The 24158-nt window shown below is 46.5% G+C and overlaps 1 protein-coding gene across 8 annotated transcripts in view; it reads left to right on the top strand.

Moving 5' to 3' along the window:
* mef2d (myocyte enhancer factor 2d) overlaps positions 1-18920 on the top strand; it is a 67997-nt gene extending 49077 nt beyond the window's left edge. For 3 of the 8 annotated variants that reach the window (XM_068322985.1, XM_068322987.1, XM_068322986.1), the window contains exons 6-12: positions 624-680; positions 4920-5098; positions 5595-5624; positions 8512-8629; positions 8953-9115; positions 10893-10961; positions 14768-18920. In XM_068322985.1, the coding sequence (XP_068179086.1) occupies positions 624-680; positions 4920-5098; positions 5595-5624; positions 8512-8629; positions 8953-9115; positions 10893-10961; positions 14768-15194 (1043 nt within the window). In that variant the 3' untranslated portion in view covers positions 15195-18920. The remainder of the gene's footprint in view (positions 1-623; positions 681-4919; positions 5099-5594; positions 5625-8511; positions 8630-8952; positions 9116-10892; positions 10962-14767) is intronic. The other 5 variants (XM_068322990.1, XM_068322991.1, XM_068322988.1 and 2 more) reach the window with 4 other exon arrangements.
* Positions 18921-24158: the final 5238 nt, after the last annotated feature.

Below are 24158 nucleotides of genomic sequence, written 5' to 3'. Positions count from 1 at the left end.
GTCAGAGGGTTTCACAGAGGAGTAATGGACCTCCTCCTCCTCTTCCTCCTCCTCCCTCGTCTTCATCTTCATTCTCAGACGTCCCGTCGGTTCAGAAAAATAATATAAAACTATTATGAAGTGTTTTTTGATCCCTGAAACCAAAATTTAGTAGATTTGTTTGGAAGGAATTAGTTGTAAAGCTAACCAACCCTCCGACAGACTCTGAGCTACACCAGGGTTAATCTGGGGTCGCTTTAATGATCACATGACAAACAGTCACTTCCTGTTTCAGCCAACATATTCTTGTCATACATTTTTAAATTGAAATGAATTTGATTTTCTACTGTTATATATTTAAAAAAAAGAAAAAAGTGATTTAAGATGAATCAGATAAATTTCTGATATTTTTGTCTCTAAATGAGAATTCCTCTGAGGACCGGTGAGCAGCCTCTTCAAATTAACTGCTGGGTATTAAATCCATTACAGTCCTTGAAGCAGCGATTGAGTGTCAAAAAGCAGGAGCACTTCTGTTAACGACCTATTTGATTTAATGATGTTTTTTTTAACGGGTTTTTTCGACGTTTCCGAACAAACTGGTCTCACAGGTGTTTACATCTGACGGTTGTGTGTTTGTGTCGCAGGTGCGTTGTTAGGAGGAGATCTGGGGAATTCAAACGGCGCCTGTCCGAGTCCAGTCCGTAAGTAACGCCCCCTACCCCTACTCCGACCCTCTCTTCCCTCCCCCAGTTAGATAGAATTTCAGTTTCGTTTTAGCCAGTCGTTTATTTTTATTTCTGGTGCGACAATTTAACATTAGTTTAAGAATGAGTAATTTGAACCGTTTGATTTAATTCAGGCTCGTTTGAGTCCCTGAACGCACCACGAGTGTGGTTCAGGTCCGCTTTAACGGGAACCGAGGTCCCAAACTAAAAACCCTGGAATGTTCCTGAGCTCCACGTCTTCACCCCCCCCCCCCCCAAATCCCCTCCTGATCCACCCCCACCCCCCCCCTCTACCTTTCATCCTGCCTCCCTCAGCTGTTCCCCCTCGTCTTCTCTCAGGAATTATCTCGTCCCGGCCCTCCTCGTCCAACCAACTGTCCCCCTGTCTTGGCACCGGACCCTCCTCAGGGGTGACTTTGACACTGGCCATAGCCCCCGCCCCTCCCCCCCTTTAAATCCTATTAGCCGACCAGATAGCGCCAGCAGCCAGTAGTAATAGATATGGTGGGAAGGTGCCTCCATTCACCAGATAAACATGTTGTCCCACCGTGGGGGGTGGTGGTGGAGGTCAATACATTCATATTACCTTCCTTGGCATTAGATCGAGTGATGTGTGATCAAGAAATTAGAATAGAGGAGGACAAATACAAAGAATATTCATGGGTCACATGATTAGAGACCGGAGCGTTCAAACAGGAGCGTCTGCAGTCCTGTTTCAACTCAAACTAGCTGACTAAGCTAAAACTAAGAACCCATGGAAATAGTTCTCACATGAGGACCCCTTATAAATTCTTTTTATAGAGTATGACATGGTGATGTCACCACAATGATGTCACTTCAATGAAACATTGACCCCGCCTTATCTGCTATAATTATAGATTTGACTGTGAAGCTGCGTTATATCGCCTGTACACTGCCACCTGTAGGGGGCAGTGTCACGCCTCCACCCCTCTAAATGTAATTATTTATCTCCTGGATCCAGAAATGGTGGGAAATCATGAGTGGACCATCACTGGGAATTTTTAATTTATGATTATTAATTCGTAAAAGATGGAACGATCACATGACCTCCTCTGGTCACATGACCTCCTCAGGTTACCAGCTCCACCGCTGATCTGAGACGATCTGCGGTCTGTCCTGTAAACAGGTGTCATGTGACCTCCATCACTCTCTTTTCCTCTTCCTCCTTTTATTCTCACACCCTTCTACTGGTCTCTCCTCTTCCTCACTTCCTTCTTTTCCTCCTTCTTCACGGTTTTCTCCTGTTCTCCCTCTTGATCCTCCTCTTCGTCCCTCACTCTTCCTCTTCCATCCCTCTCTTTCTCCTCCTCCTCCCTTAGTCCTGTCATTCTCAGCTGTTGTTCAGGGACCAGAGGTTCCGGGAATGTCACCATTGACGTCACCCGGCATTCCTCACATTCCCACACCCTTCCTCGCGTAACAGGAGACACCACACACACAGTTACTCACACACACACTTACTCACTGACGCACATTAATTTTAAATGTTTGTGATTTTCCAGAGAGAGAGAATTCAATTATGAATCATTTGAAATTCCTTTTATCATGCAGTTTCAAATTTATGTCCTTTTTAATAAGTTGGAAACGGAAATCAACAAAATCATCAAATAAAACCGAATCATGTTTGTCTTTTATTGGAAACTGTTTTTTATTATTGTGTTCTAAGAATGATTCTAGTTTTTAGAAAGTTTGACATTTTTTAACTATAGCTTACAATGACTTTAGTTATTCGATCCGTCCACTAGAGGACAGCGAAGAGTCAAACGTTAAGAAAAGTAAAGGATGACGAGATGACCCCCCCCCATGTTGTCTGTGAGGTCATCGGCGTCATCCAGATACGAGAGGGGAAAGTTTTTACTCTTTTTTTTTTTTTACTTCTTCCTTCTTTTTTCTTTCGTCGTATTTTACCCGGAGATGAAGGCTCTGATTGGTTGAACACGGGAACATCGTCATCCTCCTTGTTCAAACATTACAAAGTCTCTCGTCATTGTTTTTATTTTAATTTTAATTTACTGGCAAACAATCTGATAAAAGTTTGAATATTTTTTAGTTTTTGTAGTTTATTAATCTGAACACAAGCATGTCATAAAAACCTGCATGCATACATTCCAGTAAAACCATTACACACACACACACACACACACACACACACACACACAAACACACACAGTTATCATGGCCCCAGGCTGTTTATATATGTGGATTTGTAGAACAATACACACTGACACATACACCTGTACTCATCACACACTGACACATACACCTGTACTCATCACACACTGACACATACACCTGTACTCATCACACACTGACACACACACACACACACACACACACACACACACACACACACACACACACACACACATGCTTCCTATGTCTTTGCTTCCACCTTTGTGTCCTTCCTCCTTCCCCAGCACTTCTTCTTCTCTCCTTTTTTTTTACATAATTCTTCTTTTTCTTTTCATCTTTTCTCTCTTTACTTTCCATATCTCTTTTTTTCTCTCCACCTCTCATATCCTGTCTTTTCCTTCCTTCCCTGTTTCCTCACTTCATCACTACATCCTGCCCAACTTTTCCCTCCATCTCTTCTCTTTTCATTTTCCATCTTGTACCTCTTTCCTTCCTCATTCTCTCCTTCTTTACCTTCTTTACATCCTTTCCTCTCCTTCCATCATCATCCCCCTGCATCTCTTGTTCTCTACTTCTATTCTACTTCTCTTTCCATCAGTTTTCCCTTCCCTCCTTCTTCACTTCCTCCCTGGTTCTCTCGCTCTTTTATTTTTCTCTGACATTATTATTATTTGTACTTCTTCAGTAAAAGTGAACATAATTATCAGCTCTACTCTTCCTCCCTCCATCTCCCCTCCTTTTGTCTGTGGCTTTATTTTTCTCTCCCCCCTCCCCTCCCTCTCTCCCTCCATCCATCCCCCCTGTTGAGCCGTTAGAGACGTGTCGTTCATTTGTTGTTGTTGTTGTGTGTCTGTCTCCCTGGAGTGTGTGTGACTGAGATGAAGCAGAGTCACATACCGCTGTCGTCTGGAGCCGGCGTCATGGAGAGCTGCTATCTGCTATCTCACACACACACACCCACACACACACACACACAAACACGCACACAGTGTGTGTGCTCGCCTGCTTGTGTGTGTGTGTGTGTGGGTGCTGGGAAAGTCCCTGCTGTCCCTTTTTTACACAGTGACTTTTTTTTAAACTCTTTTGGTTGATCTGCTTTCTGTGATCATTCCACGACTAATAAAAGAAGATATTCCATCAATAAATCAATCAATTACTAAACAATTATACTAATAAACTTATTGGTTTACTAGAAATATGAATACAGGAAATAAAAGAGAACATTTTTGTGGGCGGCTGTTGAACGCTCACACGATGTTTTAAACTTGCTAAAGTCTTCATGAGCTAATCCCGGGTTTGTAACCTCAGATTAAAGCCGAGCAGATAAATTGCAGGAATTTCTCGGCTCAGAAAACAGGTTTCATGAAAATATGAAAATGATTCTGATGACATCACTCATAGGTGTGGTTCCCCTTTGTGTCATCCATCTATGTCAGAGGAGCTATTTGGAATGTGACCAGTTGTGGTTTTTGTAAAGGAGGGTGCGTTCAGCAAAAGTGACGTTTTGTACTGTTGGAGTGCAGGAATGAAACACACAGCAGAAAGTGCTGCTCACCAAAACTCTCATTTAAATCTTCTACTGGCCGTCCTGGTGTTGCGGTTGAACCTCCAGCCTCTAGATGGCGCTGCTTTAATTTTTCTTTAGCTTTTTTTATTGCGTTTAAAGATCTGTCAAGCAGTTGAATGAGGCGAAAGAATCAAATCAGCTTTGAGGTTGAAGCTGATTTCATAAGATATTTTTTGCAGTGTGTGATGGAACGAGTCCAGGAAGAGCTAGTTTGTTTTTGTTTGTTTGTTTGTTTGTTTGTTTGCGTTACTGAGCGCCACGTTGAGACAGAATAAAGAAGTTGTAGAGGGAGAGACAGTTTAGAGCTGCCGAAAAAAAATCTTACGCGCTGCCAAAAATCACTGATTGAGCTGCAGAAACAATGATGAGCATGTGGTGCAACAGAGCGATCCAACTCGCTAATGAGAACACACACACACACACACAAACACACACACCAGTAAGATTCAGACACACTCCCCCCTCACTGAATCTCTCTCTCGTCGTCCCTCCAGCTAACGGCTACATCAGTGCCAGAGCCTCCCCGGGCCTCCTCTCCGTATCCAATGGCAACAGCCTGGGGAAAGTGGTCCTGGCTAAGTCTCCGCCTTCGCCCAACCCTCAGATGGTCAACAGCCGGAAGCCGGACCTGAGGGTCATCACCTCGCAGGGCGGCAAGAGCCTCATGCAGCTGGTGAGGAGAACGCAGCTACGGCAGGCACGCGGGGACAAATGTGTGAAGTCACAGCAAACGGAAAAAGAACTAAAAATGACTCAGATAGATGAAGGATGAGAGGATGAGGGCTGGATTTTAAATTCTGGGCCTCCTGACTCGGTTGGATGTGTTTTGTTCAGCTCACGTCTGCGTTGATTCAGGGTCGCGGTTTGAAACCAGGCTCACGTCTTTGGGCCGTTTTACAAACACGTGACTGCTAATGTGAATATTCCTCCCGTCTGTTGTCCAACTCCACACCTGGATCCGGTGGTTCCCCGTCAGTCGGCCGTCAGTCGGCTCTCCGGTTCAGAGCCGCTAAACGTCAGAGCCCAGTTTGCATGTGAAAGTGTCACCGTGTGTCACGTTGTTCCACACCTCCTGACTCGTTGTGATGACTTTACTGACGCCGGTTGTTCCAGAAGCGTAACCGTCTGTTTTTTTACCCCCCCCCCCCTCCGCCCCCCTACCCCTGCAGACGGAGGAAGAGCTGGAGTTGGTGAGTGAGGTGAAGACTTCTAGACTTCTGTTGTTAAAACTGTGTGATCTCACCGGGCATGAGCGTTCCGTCACGGTTGACCTAAAGGCGCCGTCGCCGTGACGACAGTGGAAGAGCAGCGAAGCCAATCAGCCGGTCGCTCTGGTTCCTGGAAGATGATTTGGGCCATGAATCTTTTTAGGTTTTTAATTATCGGGTCACAAACATGGAGACTTGACCTTTAAAGGAGTTCTTCATCTCTTTCCAGGAAAATCCCAGAGCGAAGCAGGAGGATGAGGACAGGCAGGCGCTGAATATTGATTATCAGTTCAATCTGTGTTGAAAGGAGACAAACAGGCAGGAAAATACCTACAGTTAACATATAGGGAACATAGAGGAAACATAGGGAACATAGAGGAAACATAGGGAACATAGAGGAAACATAGGGAATATAGAGGAAACATACAGGAAACAGAGGAAACGTAGGGAAAGTAGAGGAAAAACATACAGTTGGTAACATAGAGGGAACGTACAGGGAACATATAGGAGACATATAGGGAACATAGAGGAAGCATACAGGGAACATCGAGGAAACATAGGGAACATCGAGGAAACATAGTTAACATATAGAGAACATAGAGGAAGTATTCAGGGAACAAAGAGGAAACATAGGGAACATAGAGGAAACATAAAGGGAACATAGAGGGAACATACAGGGAAACCAGAGGGAGCATAAAGGGAACATAGAGGAAACATAAAGGGAACATACAGGGAACATAGAGGAAATATAAAAGGAATACAGAGGAAACATAAAGGGAACACAGAGGGAGCATAAAGGGAACATAGAGGAAACATAAAGGGAACATACAGGGAACATAGAGGAAACATAAAGGGAACATAGAGGGAACATAAAGGGAACATAGAGGGAACATAGAGGAAACATTAAGGGAACATAGAGGAAACAGAGGGAACATAGAGGAAACATAAAGGGAACATAGAGGGAACATAGAGGAAACATTAAGGGAACATAGAGGAAACAGAGGGAACATAGAGGAAACATAAAGGGAACATAGAGGGAACATGGAGGGAACATAGGGGGAACATAGTGGAAACAAGGAACGAACTGGAGCGACCAGCTGACTCTCTGTAACGCTGCTCAGCATGTGCATGTTTGGTTTCAGCCGAGTGAAAGATCCAACTTGCACAGGCGGACATGTTGAAACACACACACACACACACACACACACACACACACACACACACACACACACACACACACACACACACACACACACACACACACCATTACCTCCTACCTGTCCTTCACACACTCGACCTTCCTCCTCTCTGTCCGGTCGAAGCATGCCTGCCCGTCAGCATGATTTTCCCACACGGCGGCACCTCTTTTCACACCTTCCGCCGTGATGCCACATAACATGGCGCGTGGCGTCGCCAACCACGTTGCCGTGCCGACGCCACGTTTAGATGTCAGACTCTTCTCATCCTCTAGCATGCAGATGTGAAGTGTCAGCGAAGAGTTAACCGCCTCAGAGAGGTTTTTCTCACACAATGAATAAAACATTTTCCTCTGTCCTACACAGGCGAAGTGATGTAACTGCTGATGATGTCACACTTTAGTCATTAGTGTTGGGCTTGCTTCAGATTCTATTTATGTTATCTGCCAATAAAACCAGAACGGAGTTCGTGGGCTAAATATTTCAGGATCCGGGGCTGCAGTTAAATGGCTGGATTAAGTTTGGCTTTTATTTCAAGTGGGATTAGAACAAGATGTGTTTATATTTAAAGACATCAGGGGTAACGGCGCAATTCCCTTGTTTTCAGTCACATTACAAGGCTTCTGCATGCACTCTGCTGTACGGTGGAAGCACATGCTAACCATTACCCCGATGAGAACGGATGAAGTCATGTGTCGACTCCTACGCTCTGCCCATATATGGAGGCAGCGGCGAGATTCAGCGTGGAAGCCAGCGAGGGCTTTTTTTTTTCCCCCCACAGATCTGAGAAGAACGGGTTGTAGATGTTAGATGGACGTTGAAGTATCATTTAGTTTTTACAGGAATGTGAAACAATGAAGAGCCTCAGCTGAGCCAGAGCACCAGTGGAACAATGTGAAATAAAGTTGAGTTTGAATTAAATCCACAGAGGAGATGCAGGCAAATCTTATCGGAAGTTTTTATAGAAACAACGCAAAACTATGAATACAATCATGCTGTCTTCACTTCCATATAAAGTTTTTTAGTCCGCAAAACTTTGCAGGCATGAGATTTATAGTAAATTAGCAGTGCGAACAACCAAACACCACAAGATGATGTGAGATGTTTTAATTTAGAAACAAATACACGCTGTTATCCAAATCTCCAGAAGCCCACAGATTTCAAACTGACTCTCTTGTAAAGCTGAGCTCATCACTGCAGCTCCTAAGCTAATAGCATTAGCATGCGTAAAGAACGTGCACAACTTCTCTATTGCATGTGTGAAGCTTCCATTGAGCGATGTGTGCAGAGATCCCGTCAGCAGTCATGCATTGAGCGTGTGTGTCACGCTAGCGCTTCAGGCTAGATCTCTTGGAGGTCCATTATTTCATCATAAAGGGGGTAAATAGTGTTTTCACATTAAATTTGGGAACTTTTAAGAAATATAATTTGCTTGATGAGCCAAATGAAATCTGTTTTCATGTTTTGAATAAAAAACAGGTTGATTTTGTGTTTAAAATAATCCTCTTTAGTTGTTAATTAAAACGTTTCAACACTTGTTTTACTGTCAAGCTCCAGAAATTATTTTTAAGTTTGGGTGAACTGTTCCTTTAAGAAACCCGGCTGCTCCTCCCACACGCCCTGGCCCCGCCCTCACCTCCTTCACATTCAACAACCTCTGTTCTCCCTGTCTGTCTTCCCAGAATGCTCAGCGGCTAGGTGGCTCCCAGGTGGCACAGCCTCTCACCACACCAGTGGTCTCCGTGGCAACGCCCAGTCTCCTAGCGCCCTTCTCCAGCATGCAGACGGCCTACAACACCGGTAAGACGGCGGAGCCGCATCTCCGCTCCGTAGAAGTGGGAAAGATAAAACCAAATGAAACATCTAGTCTGAATTATGTTACAAAAAACCTGGAGTGTCGTGTGGAGAAAGGGGAAACGCTGCCGCGTGACGCCGGCAACCAGTATGAATATTCACTTTGTTCGCAGTGTGAGAGCTTCTGGAGCCATTCCACTTCAAAGGTCCCCATTAATATGGATTAGCTCTGATTAATATTGATGCTCCAGAAAGTTGTATGATGTAAAACAATCCCCCTCACCCCCTCTTCCTCTCCCTCTCCTCCTCTCTCCGTCCCTTCATCTCAGAGTACCAGCTGACGAGCGCCGATCTCACGGCGCTCCAGACGTTCACGCCGCCGGGGCTGGTGCCTGGAAACATGGCTGCCTGGCAACAGCAACCAGCCGTCTCCCAGCAACAGCAGCAGCAGCAGCAGCAGCAGCTGAGCCTGGCGTCGCTCAGTAACCTGGTGTAAGCTCCCGTTCCTCCATGCCAGCCAGTCGCGGTTGGGATTGATCGCCTGACCTTTGACCTCAAACTGATGGTTTTATCTGCGTGTCAGCTGATTCGGTAGCGTACGGCGCCGTGAAGCGGTAGCATCACCCCAGCTGCGGTTGATTCATCTTTGTGTTGACCTAGATACTACCCCCCCACTCAGCTCTGATCCCACTCTGAGCCCCCCCTGCCCCCCTTGCATTTAACCCCTGGTTGAGAGGCTAGACAGCTAGCTGCGCCAGCCAGAGCTATATGGGCTGAACTGGTTCCTGCTGGTTCTTCAGCTCTTTTCCTGTTTGGATCAGAAGTAATTCAGTGAAAAGTTGATGTGACGACAGTCAGGACTCATCCGATGTGAGTCGGTTCTGATCCGTCCTCCTCTCAGGCGTTTCTAAAAGAAACGGTGCTCTTTTAGCAGCATTATAGGAGCTACTTTTAAATTAATTCTAATTACTTCAGGTAAGAAGAGTACGACCTCCACTGATGCCACCTTGGAGAGAAATCTAGAATGAATGCCACTTAAAAAAAAAATTTCAGAGTACATTCTTAAAGTCTAGAACGGCAGCGGCCCAGCGGTCCCTGCATTAAATTAAGTATCAATCAATTGATTGAATTAAAAAATTAAAAGCATATTTTTAAAAACAAACACAAAATGACTCCACAGGAGTCTCCAGAAGCAGATATTTAAGCTCCGACGTTCGTCTTCATTTATTAATTAAATATTGTTTCGATCGATCGGTAGTCCAGTCGGAGGTGAGGTGCAGCTATTTGCTGCTGTGTGTCCTGAACAATTTTCAACTAGTTTTTAATGTCAGGCTGATAATTTACTGTCAAATGTGACGCTGTTTTACTCCTAGAACTGACTTTAACGTCGGTGTCTCACCGCCGTGAATCTCACAGCACGTCGCTGCAGACAGAATACACAAGCCTGAATGCGCCCCTCAGCCGCCCCCCCAGAGCTATCAACTACATTTGTAAATCTATGCAGCACACCAGACACCCTTGTCTAGCAGTGACTCTGCTCTTTAAATTTCAGAAAAGGCTGGAAGTTCATCTTTGAGGGTCTTTCATTCACCTTTATGCCAGTTTCTCCGTGTGTTTCCACAGACTAATAGAATGGACCGTCACTAGATTCCAGATGACAGCACAATGGCATTTTTAAGACCAATTCAGTTTAAAGTGGGTTATTTCTGACGCCAAATAGTTAGGAAATACTGAGATCAGTCAGTCAGTCAACCTTTATTAATAGAATTGTTGAAAGTTCCTTATGTTTCTCTACGTAACCACCGGTGCTCCTACAGTCTGCTCTACCGTCTGAGAGCAGCTCAGAGCCGGGACTTCGGTGACGCCCCTTGACTACCGTTGTTAGGGGGCGTAGGCCCGAGTGCCTTGTGAGGGGGCTCCTCTGGTGGCGGAGTGCGGCATGACTGGCGCCAGACTGCTGGCTTTTTTTCACCGATCATGTTTTTAACCAATATTAAATATGAATATTAATCCATATATATGACGCACCGGATTATAAGGCGCACTACGGGATTATGAGAACATTTTAGGCTTTTAGGTGTGCCTTATAGTGCGGAAAATACGGTGATCTCTCTTTCCTGTTTTAGAGCCGTTATATACCATAGCCATGTAGCCAGTAGCAGCATATCTCTGTGTGACCAGTGTAGCTGTGCTAAGCTAACCGGCGCCTGGGGTAGCAGCTTGTAACGCCCTCTTGTCTTGTCCCCCCTGTCCCCCTTTTTCTCCACAGCATGTGGGGTGCAGAGAAACAGAATGCGGAGATGGTTAACTGCATCTCCAATTTTGCTGCTAACCTGAGGTGAATGAAACGTTAGCGCCTAGCGCTACGCGGGCCCATGCTATGCCTTTTAAATGTGCCGCTGCTGTTGTGCTGGCGCTCCGCTCTGAGCTCAAATAACCCAAAGAAACAGAAGAGACGCGGCGACGCAAACCATCCTCCTCCTCCTCCTCCTCCCCCATCTGTGTGTCGACTGTGATTCCTGTCGCCGCCTCTGTGCTCCATCGCTCTTTCATTTTCGTCAGGCTTTTATTTTTCTTCCAGATTAAGGCTTCGCCGAGCGTGGTTAGCAGAACTCTCATGCCACCTAAATCTGAGATCTGACGCTCTTTGGATGTGTCGTGAACAAAGAGGAAGACGCTGCGCCCTGACAGCCGTGAGCTCCGCCAATGAAAGCAGCTGCTTTTAGTCGACACGCCGACTGCAGTAAAATGTGACTTAAAGCTGTCAGTGGCAGCTGACAGTCAGACGCATTCGACTCCTCAGACACACGCCTGCAGCGGCGCCACTACAAAGACCCGTTTAGATGTAGCTTAGCTGTCACAGCTAGTTGTTTGGATAGAGTCGTAATCACCAGTTGATAGCCTGTGCCACTCGCGGGGTCTCCTGTTGGTGGGTGTCTCCTTTTAATGTTCGGATCCTTTAATTCCGACTACAAATTAAATTAATTCGACATTACAGACGGTTGAAGTAGCGCTAGCTGTCAGGAGGGACTCGGCGGTTTGTTTCTGTCTGACGAGAAGAAATTAATTCATGAAAATACGTGTGTGTGTGTGTGAGTGTGTGTGGTTGTTCGTCTTTTATGTGGCTCAGCGATTCCCGAGTGAGGTGACTGCTGGGATAGACTCCAGCAACCCCCGTGACCCACGAAGGAAGGGGAAGCGGTACGGAAAAGATGAACCGAGGAGAGTTGGTCTCTGTTTGTGTCCAATATCAGAGAAACGCGCTTAATATTTAACGTTTTAGCCACGCTAACCAAGACACGTCTTGTTGGAGAAGATGGGAGGAGCCAGCGTTAACGTCGGACGGGTTCACCGTGACACAGTCGCCGTGGAAACTGATGGTTGAAGTGGAATATCCTGCCATCCCGTGGAGGCGTGGGCGCTTCTGCCGCCCGGATCGCTCCAGTTGGTTCTGATTTCCTCTAATCAGACGCCGACTGACAATCTCCAGCCGACCGCCGGCTCCGCCAGGAAATGACTCCTGTCTTATTAATCATCCGTCTTCCGCTGCTTCCGTCTTCCAGCGAGCACCTGTTGGCTTCCTCCCTCCTCATCCTCCTCCTCTTCCTCGCTCCCCAATCTAAATGTTAATGTCCGGGCTGCTCCTTCAACCGCCTCCCAGCAGGTTGCATTGAATTACCCTCCTCAGTGTTTGTTTCCTGATCCAGTCGATGCCTCTTTTTAGCTTCACGTCTCTTCATCACGTTAGCATCTGAGCTATCGGTGCCATGAGGCTAAAAAAACAGAGGCTTCGTTCGACTCCACTTTTCTTTCACCTGGTCGGAAAAATCCAGCAGAAACAAATATTTTAAATTCTAGTGATTTCAAATTCAGCAGCAAATTCTGTTGTTTCATCCCGAACAGACGCTGGATTTAAAACAACAACAACAACAACAACAAAAAACTAAACCGTGCCCCGACGGCAGCCTGGGTGGAGGCTTCCCGTGTGTTCATGGGAGTTTTATTGGAGCGGACGGTGAACGTGCGTCACGTGTGGACGCACATCTGGGTCGAGCGCCGTGACCTCGTCTCACTCGTTCCTGCTGTTTGGGCTTTAATAAACCTGCCCCCCCACCCCCGCGTGTGTCGCCCACGCAGCTGCTGTGGTTAAATGTCTGCTCCTACTCGGCTAACGCAGGAAGTTATCAGCCGAGCATTGTGGGAAAACGGGGGCATCTCCTCACCGCATCACCCTGAACCGTGGCGTTCTGCTGGCGCTGGAGGCTAGCTCCCCGCTCCCGCCTTCATCACTGTCACCGACCCGCTGACTCGGCTGTTTCCAGCCCCACCGTAACCACGGCGCCCTCCCAGCACCTCCATCCATCTACCTGCGCCGGGACGGGCGGCAGCAGTTTGATGAAGTGGGCACGGCGAGAGACTGTGTGTGTGTGTGTGTGTGTGTGTGTGTGTGTGTGTGTGTGTGTGTGTGTGTGTGTGTGTGTGTGTGTGTGTGTGTGTGTGTGTGTGTGTGTGTGTGTGTGCAGGAAGCAGCATTTGTATGTCAGACAGCAGGAGTGCACCGGGTCTCAGTGTGTCAGTGACGGCGAGCACACGGAGCTGCAGACCGCCTGAAGGCGCGCTATCTTAAATTCCCTCTCTGTCTGCCGGTAATTGAGGGAATATTAGAGACGGGGCGCTGCAGATGGATAATGATGTGACATATTAGAACACACCCGGGGGGGGAGAAGCGCCGTAATTGGAAGCTTCAAATTCAGATCGACCGCGTCAAAACCGAACGGAGAGAGGGAGAGACGAGAACCTGTTGACGGCGTCAGAGCAGCGAGCCGCGGAGCAGCCGGTGTCAGCGGCGGTGACAGGTCGGCTCAGCCTCCAGCCAGAGACGAGGAGGAGGAGGAGGAGGAGGAGGAGGAGGAGGAGGAAGGGTTGATCCAACAGTCCAGGCAGGTCGAGATGTTCGCTTTCTGGCACCTGACTTTACCTCCAGCATCTCGAGGCACAAACGTGTTTAGAGCAGCGGCCGGACGGCTGGTCACTCTGGAAGGTTCCCTACCCCGCAAATTATTCAGGAATAAATCATCCAGACGTCAGATGAGACGCCTGCCTTGAGGTTCACTATATCTACTAGAATAGCAACACATTATGGTGATTTGACTGTAATAAGGATGAAAACATAGGACAGAGGATGAGTCAAAGTTCTTGTCATCCTGCAGAAAAATGCTCCTCCTCGTGTCATCTCCTGACGCCTGATAGGTGGGGGTTTATTATTAAAACAGAAGAACTCAGCTGATAGGAACAGGATTAGTTAGAGAGTTCTGACCTGATCGACTCCCAAATGGCGAGCGAAGAGCGACTTCAGCGAGACAAACTCCGAGTCGACACGAGTTCCCCGAACGCCGAGCCCCAGACAAACCTCTTCTTCTTCCTTAATAAACAAACCGATCTGTATCGACAGTCCTCGGGGGGCGCTGGGTCTACTTAACGCCACCAGAGGGAGCCGCCGGGTCGACCTCAGCATTCGTCAATCCTTCCTCCTCCAGCCGCCGCCGAGTGTCTCCAGTCTGCTGCCAGGAGGGGAACACAGGAAGTGTGAGGTTCTGGTTGTGAGGTTCTGGTTGTGAGGTTCTGGTTGTGAGGTTCTGGTTGTGAGGTTCTGGTTGTGCGTCTGACACACAATCACAAACACGTGTGAAGATCCAGCGATGATTCCAAACGCCGTCTAAACTCAGGGAGGAGCAGCCAGATGTTTGTCAGATGGACAGAACCGAGCTGCTGTCATCAGAGAACACACTCCGCTCCTGCAGGGGGCGCTGCTCCTGGAAGGGTGGAGTTATTCCAGGTCCTGTAACTAATCCAGATTGGACGGCTGCATGGCTTCAGTCTCCGTGGCCTCAGATGTCTGTTTGTTCCTGTCTTTTGTTCCTCGTGTGTCGGCGTCGGGTTTAAAGGAGGAGGTCGCCCAGAGGTCAGGTGACCTCAGATGTCAGGTGACCTCAGATGTCAGGTGACCTCAGACGTCAGGTGACCTGATTTAGGATCTATTTGAACCGCTGTGACTTCCTGTCGGGGCGACCTCCTCCTTTGAGTCTTTGTTGTCGCTGCGTTCCGTCGTCTGACTCCTCCTTGTCTTTTCTGCCCCCCCCCCAGGCCGGTGGGACACATCCCTCAGGGCGCCGCCCTCACCGTCAACACCAACCCCAACATCAACATCAAGTCCGAGCCCATCTCCCCCAACCGTGACCGCAGCACCCCCTCCTCCACCGGTGGCGGAGGCGTCGGAGGAGGGGGGGCGGCGCCGGGTCAGGGTCTGGTGACGGTGGCCTACCCGGGGTCCCTCCTCCTGGAGGCGGGGGCTCAGGGCCGCTCTCCGGTCGACAGCCTCAGCAGCAACGGCAGCTCGTACGAGGGGAGCGACCGGGACGACGGGAGGGGCGGGGCCACGGATTTCCACCAGCAGGCCGCCGCCGCCCCCCAGCAGCCCACCATGGTCCTCCTGCGACCCTCCTCCACCGAGCCCCCCGAGCAGGACGGGACCAACGTGAAGAGAATGAGACTCGACACCTGGGTCACATGAAGGGGGGGGGCGAGCACCAGTGGCTTGTGTACATGACCCCCCCACCCCACCCCCCACACACACCACTGAACTCACCTCACAACACAAGCATGCTAACACACTTGTACGACACACACACACACACACACACACACACTAAACTGGCCCCCCAGGGGTCGAGCCTCTAAACCAGGGATTCGATGAATGAACATTTTTGTGGGCTAGTGAAACCACACTTTTGGCCACCTGGACTATTTACCCCCCCATGCTGACAGCCGAGCCCCCCCCCCCCCACACACACACACACCCTTCATGTCCTCGCTCCTGGGGGGGGGTCGCTCTGGAGCCTCAGACGTTTTCTTGTTGTTTTTTTTGTAGCGTGGTGTTTTTGTCCTCCTGGTTTGACTGTTTAGGATTCGTCTCAGTGTGAATATGAAGACACAAACTCACCCCCCCACACCCCCGTGGACCCCCACCCTCCCAGTGGGCCCCCACCCTCCCAGTGGGCCCCCACCCTCCCGGGCGTCCTCATGTAAACCGAAGCAAGCCGCCAAAAGGAGGCTCGTCGGCCGACGAGGTAAACAGACTGCTTCTCTTCGAATCAGGGATGAACTGCGGCGGCTCGATGACGCGTGACGCAGATGCTCCGCCCACATTGAAAGAGGCGTGTGTTCGTGTTTGTGTGTGTGTGTGTGTGTGTGTGTGTGTGTGTGTGTGTGTGTGTGTGTGTGGGTTTGTTACCTCAGCTTTTTGACAGTTTGGACAGACGTCCCTCCTGGACGTGACGGCTGAACGCAGCTGATTTATTTTTGTGCCGTGGACACGAGGTACCGTGTAGATAAGCAATCTGTAACCTTTGTGGCTTTTTGTGTGACAGGAAAAAAAACACAAGTATATATATATATTTAAAGAGCGTCAGGCAGGGGGGCAGCTCTTTATCTGGGGAGGGGAAGGGGGGGGATTACAGCAGACGACAGGGATTGTAAATATGAGCTTATATTCGGCAGGACGTCCCGTAAAGAAACAGGAAAAAAGAAAAGAAAAAAAAAAGCAAACATGTTGATTCTCAGCGGATGCGTCTCTTTTTTTTAATAATATTTATGCGTGTATATAAAGTGTAATACGTCGACAGGCCAACAGGGGGCACTGCAGGAAGGGAAGCCGTAGCCGTGACGACTCGGACTGTTTTCAGTGAGCAATGGTTGTTTAGGACTCCGTCACAAACGGAGCGCACTTTACCCTTAACACCCTCCTGCCCCGACACCTGAACACATCTGCCCCACACACACATAAAGACACACACACACTGCAGTGTTCATTCCTGCAGAATTTTATTTATGTAATCCAATTCTGTTGGATTGTAATTTAAGCCAATCAGCTCCCACTGCAGCTCAGGGGGCGGGACCGCCTTAAATTTAAGAGTTTATTTGCGTTTGAATAAAGTCGAGTTAAAACTTTTTCCTTTAAATTAATAAACAATCATTGTTTCTAAAACAATAAAGAGTTGCAATTTGAAACATCAAGAATGATGGAATTGAATATCAAAAAAAATTAAAATTAAATAAATTGAATTTTTAATGACTATTTTAAAAGACTTTGTTTCTAGTGTTTTTGAGTTTTAACTGATTTTGGAGTTTAGGATTTTTTTTGAAACTCAGTCAACCAGGTCTTCAGCTGGAACCAGACCTTTACTGCCAGGAGCCCGATTGATCCAGATGATTGGGATCCATAAAACCGATTGATCCCGACTCCCTAAATGAGTTCGTGAATCAAAGAGAATGTAGAAAAATAATGTTAAAGTCATTTTTTAATTTAACGGGTGTCTCTTCTGACCCAGGATCCACCCTCTGACCAAACAGGAAGTCATGACCCCTCCCACCTGACCCTTCTCACTCGACCTTTCTCACCTGATCTAGAGAGATGTGCTAGCTTAAGTTAGCCTCTAGAGATGGAAAGTTGGCCATTTCTTGGCAGCGCCGTCAGCTGCTCCCCGATTGGCTGTCGGGGTCCTGCCCTGACAGAATCCTCCATTTTCTTTAAATATCAAACGTGTTGATGAGTCGGAGCGGATGGGACTGGATCTGTTGACCTACCGGGTCGGGCAGGATCCCAGAACCACAGGTTTTATATCAGCGGAGTAAAGAATGAACTGTTTGCTTTCATTCTTCATGGGCAGCAGTGTAAAGTGTAAAATAGTGTCTCATCATTCTGTGTACATTTGCTGTTTTAATGATGATCTAAATTCCCCGGAGATGTTTCACACCTTTAAAGCATCTGCAGGTTTTCATTTTTTATTTTTTTGGGCATATCAGCCTTTTCGCAAACATATCCGTCAAACTTTGAGAAAACACACTTATTATTGTGTTATTGAAACCTGTTTGTGTTTATCGGGTCTGTCGCTGGTGGGAGGGGGGGGTGCGTGTCTGTGAGGTCAGATTAATGTGAAGGAAATGAAGGATTTCAGGTTTTACTGGTTAGATTTTAGGAGCAGCTTCGGCTTTTTATTTGACCCGTTTTCCTGAAAGCTCTTCAGCCACCGTCCGTTTGTTAGCTGAAGGCTGGGGGGGGGGGGGGTCGCCGTCGCTGAGCCCAGTCGAGATCTTTTAATGACCGCCTCCCAAATCCAGAATGAGGTTATCAGCTTCCTCTTCCTCCTCCTCCAAACTCCACACACACTTCTTCACACACTTCTCTCCGTCCAGACCCTCAAATAAAATTTGATCGGGGGTCATCCCCCCCCCCCCTTCCATCTGTCACTCATCCACTCTGACCAGTCACGATTGCTTTACTAGTCATGTGACAGACATTAGCCACCCCCCCCATCATATAAGGTCTGACTGTTAAGACTGTTGAACCCCGAGCTCCGGACAAAAGCAGAACTCCTGCGCGTCCTTCACAGGAACACTAGGGGGCGCTGTAATCACGACACAGAGACAATCGTGCTGACAAGTATTTAAAGGAAGCGTTAAAAGTTTGGTCATCATCTATTCGCCTCCAGGAAGACAGGAAGTCAGATGAGAGTTCCTTTCTAGAGCTTCACAGCCAATCAGCTTCATCGCATTCTAAAAAAGATAGAATTGTGAAACTATATCTGAAAAAAAAAAAAAAAGTTCTGGAAAACATACTAAACTAGCGCAGACAAATTCCCTGCTGCAGAATCCACATCTAAATTCTTCACTGTAGCCTCTGGGCTAATAACGTTAGCACTCAACGTGTCACCAGACTTCCTGTTGGCGTAGAGGCGAGTAGATAATTATTTGTCGATGACTATTTGCTGGAACGCTCCTTTAATCACCTGCATCCCTGGAGAAGACGCGCTACTCGCTCCTGTATTATGATGTTTAGAGGTCTCACTGACTTTCCAGTGTTAATTTGTGCTGGTGACAGTCTGTTTTTAACTGTTCTCTGACAATTGATATATTATTATGATTATCGCCGTTAGCACAGCCTTTGCTGTCATGACGATATTAGAAATCTGCGTTTTTTGTTTTTGTTTTTGTTTTTTTTTCGTGTGTAGCTTAGGCATCTTGTTTTATTTGAATTTATTTTATTATATAAGATATTCTATAGGTATTTTTTTTTTGTTTTCTCTTTCTGGGATTTGTTTTTCTTCTTTCTTCAAAAAGGGTGTTACCAATGTTGCACGATTTTTATGAGATGAAACACAAGCGGTAGTGACGCTAGCACACGTGTGGCCGCGGATGGAGGCGACGCTGCAACTTTTGAGTCTGATGTACAAACCTCTCAGCCACATGGGGGGGTGGGAGTGGGGGTGGGGGGGGGTCAGCGTAACACGTCTAACTTATTTCTGACCAGACATGATGATGTCAATGCATGGGCGTTTAAAAAGCAGAGTGAATCGTGTTATAGGAAATAAAAATGTACACAAATATACATCACACAGAAATATGTTTAAGACAAAAAAAAAATGGAAGAAAAAGTTTAAATTATAGCTAATATATTGTGTTCGGCTAGTCTGCTTTTTGTTGTAAAGATTTTTGTTGTTTTTGGAGAATGATATACAATTTGTGTATATTTTCATAAATAAAGTATGCACTGATATGTTATTACAAATTCTATACTGCTTTTACAAAAAGTGTTTGTTATTGTACCAAAGTATCCATTGGTCCCCTCTTTCCCTCCTCCCCTTTTTGCGTATGTTTTAACGTATTTTATATATTAAATAGACAAGTTGACCTACAGAACTGAGGCCTTCGTGTCGTTTGTGTGATGTTGCAGTACCGCGCAGTGACCACCAGGTGGGGCACTCTTGTCTTACGCCAGTGCTCCGTTCTTTTTCTTTACCTTCATATTATAAAATGAAATATAAAAGAAATTGAAAGTTGAATATAAAAGAAAAAAAAATAATATAAAAGAAAGTGTTGAAAAACAAAAAAAACTTTTTAATTTTTTTATTTAATTTGAAATTAATCTATCTGAACTTTTATAAATACATTAAAAATAGGAGAATGTTGAAATCTATAAATATATAACCTTCAAAACAAAAACATTGTGACATAATAAATAATGAAGCATACGGTGTGTAGTGTACACACAGTTACAGGTTATATGAATGCAAATCAAATGAATGTAAAATTTGCAAGAAATGTATGAATTCTTGGGGGGGGTGTTCGGTAAACGGTCATTTCTCGACTGAAATCAGCAATGATGGATGATGGATGGACCAGCGGCCAGGTGTTCAGACTCACCTGCCGGGGGGGGGGGGGGTGTCTCTCCGTTTCACTTCCAGGTGAGGAATAAATCAGGCGTCACGTGGCGCCCGGGGGAAACCCTGCAGCTATGAATGAAGACGTTTATTGGACTACAGAAAACCTTCCTTCCAGCACTGAGATCCGTTTAAAATCACATCGGAGGAATCGGTCCTGTCGGGTTGGATGATCGGACGCCACCGGGACGCGGGGGCCTATTGGATGACCCCTCCCTCAGGTGAGACCGAACCTTTGTGTTTTTATAGTGGGTTGAGGGTGAGGATTAACTCTTTATTGGTAGTCGTTCTTCCTCCATCAGACGCGTCTTTGCGCGCATCGGTTGCTGCGTAAACTGGGTTGAAGCGGTTAAAGGTGCGGACTGTAACCTTGTCGGGGGAAAGGGGGATGCTGTCAATGAATTAATTTTGTTTAAATATTCAAAAACACACCTGTGCCGAGTGCGCGTAACGCAGGTGTGGTTTGTTTAATATAATTTCCAACACATCCTTATTTAAGAATGTTGCTTTCAACCCACAAAAGAACCCCTTGTGCGTGTCAACAACGTGACGTATCAAGGGTAAGTTGTTAAAACAGTTTAAATTCATCAGGGAAGTCACATTTCAAAATAAAATTATTGTTATTTTGTGCCAAACAAAATTATTCACAGACCCCGGCCTCTCAAGTTCTTACAGTGAAATCCCACAAACAAATGAAGCTTCCTGTTCCTGAAGGTTTGAAATAAATGTTTGAAAGAAGCTGTGAGGAAATTCCTCTCAGTAATCTGTGATAAATGAGTTTTTTTCTTAATCTGAACACATTATTCCTTCGTCTCTACATCGGCTACAGCAAATATATAGTGATACAAGCATCTTCACAGTCAGACATCCCATAATAATGTTGAGATCACAGCAGACAGAAGCAACAATGAAGAAGGAGGACTTTTCAGAGACACACTGAACAGGCCTTCAGCTTTAAGCATCTCACACACACACACACACACACACACACACACACACACACACACACACACACACACACACACACACTGACTCAGGCGTCCAGCTGGACTTTTCTTTCTGCTCGTCGGGGATGAAAACCTGTTTTTCAAATCTCTGTTTGCTTTTCAAACGAATCCAGACCGAGGCTCGGTTTTCAGCCCGGTAACCCGTGTGTGTGTGTGTGTGTGTGTGTGTGTGTGACCTGTGGTTGCCGGGAGACGGTGAAGAGGAGGACGAGATGCTGTCTTTGCTCTTCGTTGGTGTAACTTCATTTGCAGACGCTGATTAGATTATTTGTGGGCGTCTGCCGGCCGACACACACACACACACACACACACACACACACACACACACACACAACCAGCTGGACCTCATCCCTGCCCACAACACATTTCATCTGCTGCTGGTTTCACCTCAAACCTATCAGTTATGGATCAATAATCAGTGCTGACGCACCCGTCCTCACAGCACAGAGACCCTGACACCTCCACCAGTCAGAGGTAGTGTTTGCTTGTCTGCAGCATATCTGGAAATACTTATTTTAAAGAGTAGGAATCAATCTGGATCAGCTGATCAGGTATTGATCTGAGGAACAGACTGTCGGCCTCCCTCCTGCTCAGCAGATCTGATTGTTCTGGATGGGTTTGCAGCCCCCGCCTCAGACCTGCAGCACACAACCCCTCCTCAGGACTCCTGTGACTCCCCTCCCTCTTCAGGACTCTTGTGACCCCCCCCCCCCTTCTCCTGCACCTCCAGCCCCGCCTGCAGCTGTCGGGACCGATTGCACCTCGCGGAGCAACCGCTGCTCTATTTTGGTCCAGGCTGGTGACTGATGACCCGGTCGGCAGGAGGCGTAATGCTGTCACATGCCTGGAGCTCAGCTCCCCACACTTCGGGGGGGTGGATCATGATGTAGATGTATTCACTGGCTGGGAACGTGACATGTAAAAAAAACTGTGACTCATCAATCAGCTTTTGGGTCGCACAGGGTGACAAATGACCCACGAGGGACGAGCAGAACCGCTGTGGGTTCCAAACCGTTTCTCTCCTGTTGAGAGATCTCCAGAGCTCCTCTGGTTTGGGTCTAACTTCTATCATCGAGGGCAACAGGAATTATTAAAGCAAATAGCTGATAATGTGATGAATTTGCCTGTTTTTGAAATGTTATAACATGAAAAATTATTACTAACGCCAACCCTAACCCTTACCCTAACCGGTTCAGAACTTTTATTACATTATTGGTCTTTTACATTTCAAAAACAGGAAAATTTATTACATTTTTAGCTGTGATCAAGTTATTGACCAGTATATTTGAAGAACCTCTGCAGCTCCTCCATCATCCACACCGCCGCCATCAGGAGGAAATCAATGGACCAATGGGTGGCAGATGGCTAACATTAGCTCCTAATGGACTCTTCGGAACACACCCACCCCATGTTAATACAGAGACCGCTGGTCATGGCTGAATCCGACGGTTTATGAATTTTTTTTGTTTGTTGGAGAATTTGAGCTGAAGTCTTCCAACTCTGTCCTGCAACTGTCCTAGAAAAGGTCTCGGGGGTCTTAAGGCTCATTTATGCTACCTCTGTGTAAAAAACTTTTCTTACTTTACGTTGATGTTCAACAAAATGTCCACAGGAGGGCAGAGGAGAGTCAAGAGTGATATTTATGGTGGCGTTAAAGGAGGTTATGATAAAGTATTAAATAAAATCGCTTATCTGAGGCATCTTTGCAGTGTTGGCCACCGGGTTGATGGTGTCGCGACATTCCTTACGTCTATAATGATTTAGCTACACTGCCCCCAATGATTTCCACCAGTACTGCAGCACAAATTCAAACAAATCAAAGGTTAAGAGAGGATGGAGCGTAAACGAGACTTTGGATATTTTAGTCCTGGGTTGTGACACATCACATCATTCTGTCTTAATTTATGTTGTTTTTAGTGTGCCTAACCCTAAACACACAAAAGTTTCTGTTCAACAAACACTTGAAATATGTTCATGGGGTTTTACTTTCATTTAAATCCAGTGTTAATTTCAGACACATGAGGGTCACCAAAAGGAAATGTTTCCTGTTTTATTGTGAAGGTTTCATGTTTCCTGTGTTTGTCTTCCTGCCTTTGTGAGTCGTTTCCCTCGGATTGTTCAGTCCGTTTGCAGTCCGTCTTTGGTTCGTCTGATTTTTCTTTCCCTGTGTTTTCCTGCCTTCTCTTGACTTATAACTCTATTCTTTTTTAAAATTCTCCTTATTTGTGTCAATTCACTAATGTCATGAAAGTTTTCTTCTTGTAGACGCTCCACAAATGTCCACCTGTATCTCAGTAGATAATGACAGGATGCGTTACGGGCAGGACGGCCTATTGATAGGCAGAGAATGGCCAGACAGCTGCTGTGATACCATTCCAGGAATCTGGCCTTCTCACAGTGAGTACGACCGTCCTTCCTCTCTGGAACACTCATTGGGCAGCGAGGAGGCCGCCAGCCGCTAAAATAGGCATCATTGTTTGGTGAACTAATGAATGACAAGGGGGCGTGGAGGGGGGAGGGGCTGAAGTTGCACATTGTTCTTCTTTGGGACTTTTTCCTTGGCCATCTCGTGGGATGGCCGGTTGCCCGTGGAGGGTCCTGGTGCTGCTTTGTTAGCCTGCCCGCTTTGAGCCCACATAGCAAACACACACACACACACACACACACACACACACACACACACACTTTGCAGCCGCTCCCTCTGAAAACCTCAAGAGGGAACAGAGATGCATGTTTCTGGGAGCAGCTGGTTTCATGACCTTGTTTTGAGGATGCATCTGTTTTCTAGTTAAAAGTTAAGGTTCATATTTATGGATTTCTTTAATGCTCCAAATTGAGATCCTTATTTTTATCCCAAAGTCAACAACAACCAAATACCAAAGACCACCGATGAATGCTGGATGTTAGCTAGTTTTATTGACTTAAAGGGACTGTCGGTGCCCACTCCGGTGGGAAGTCGGGAGAAGTGTCTTCTGTAGCATTGACCTACATAAAACTACTCCCGACAGTTCATACATACAAATAGCGTAAGATTATTGATTTTTAGAAATGTGTAAGTTGAATTTTACTGCACTCTCTAAGCAAAATATGCTAGCATGCAGGAGCTTCTATGTGAATGCACGGACCACCAGATGAGGTCAGTGAAGATCTCCATACTTTGTGCAAGCAGCAATAATAATTCATTTTAAAGTAGTTTAAACGCTAAATAGATCTTTATTATAATATGAGTGAGGTGCAACTGTTCAAGAAAGA

This window comes from Antennarius striatus, chromosome 9, assembly GCF_040054535.1.
Source record: "Antennarius striatus isolate MH-2024 chromosome 9, ASM4005453v1, whole genome shotgun sequence".
In the NCBI taxonomy this organism is placed as follows: domain Eukaryota; kingdom Metazoa; phylum Chordata; class Actinopteri; order Lophiiformes; family Antennariidae; genus Antennarius; species Antennarius striatus.
Note: the sequence above shows the minus strand (reverse complement) of the source record. Positions and strands in the feature narration are given on the sequence as shown.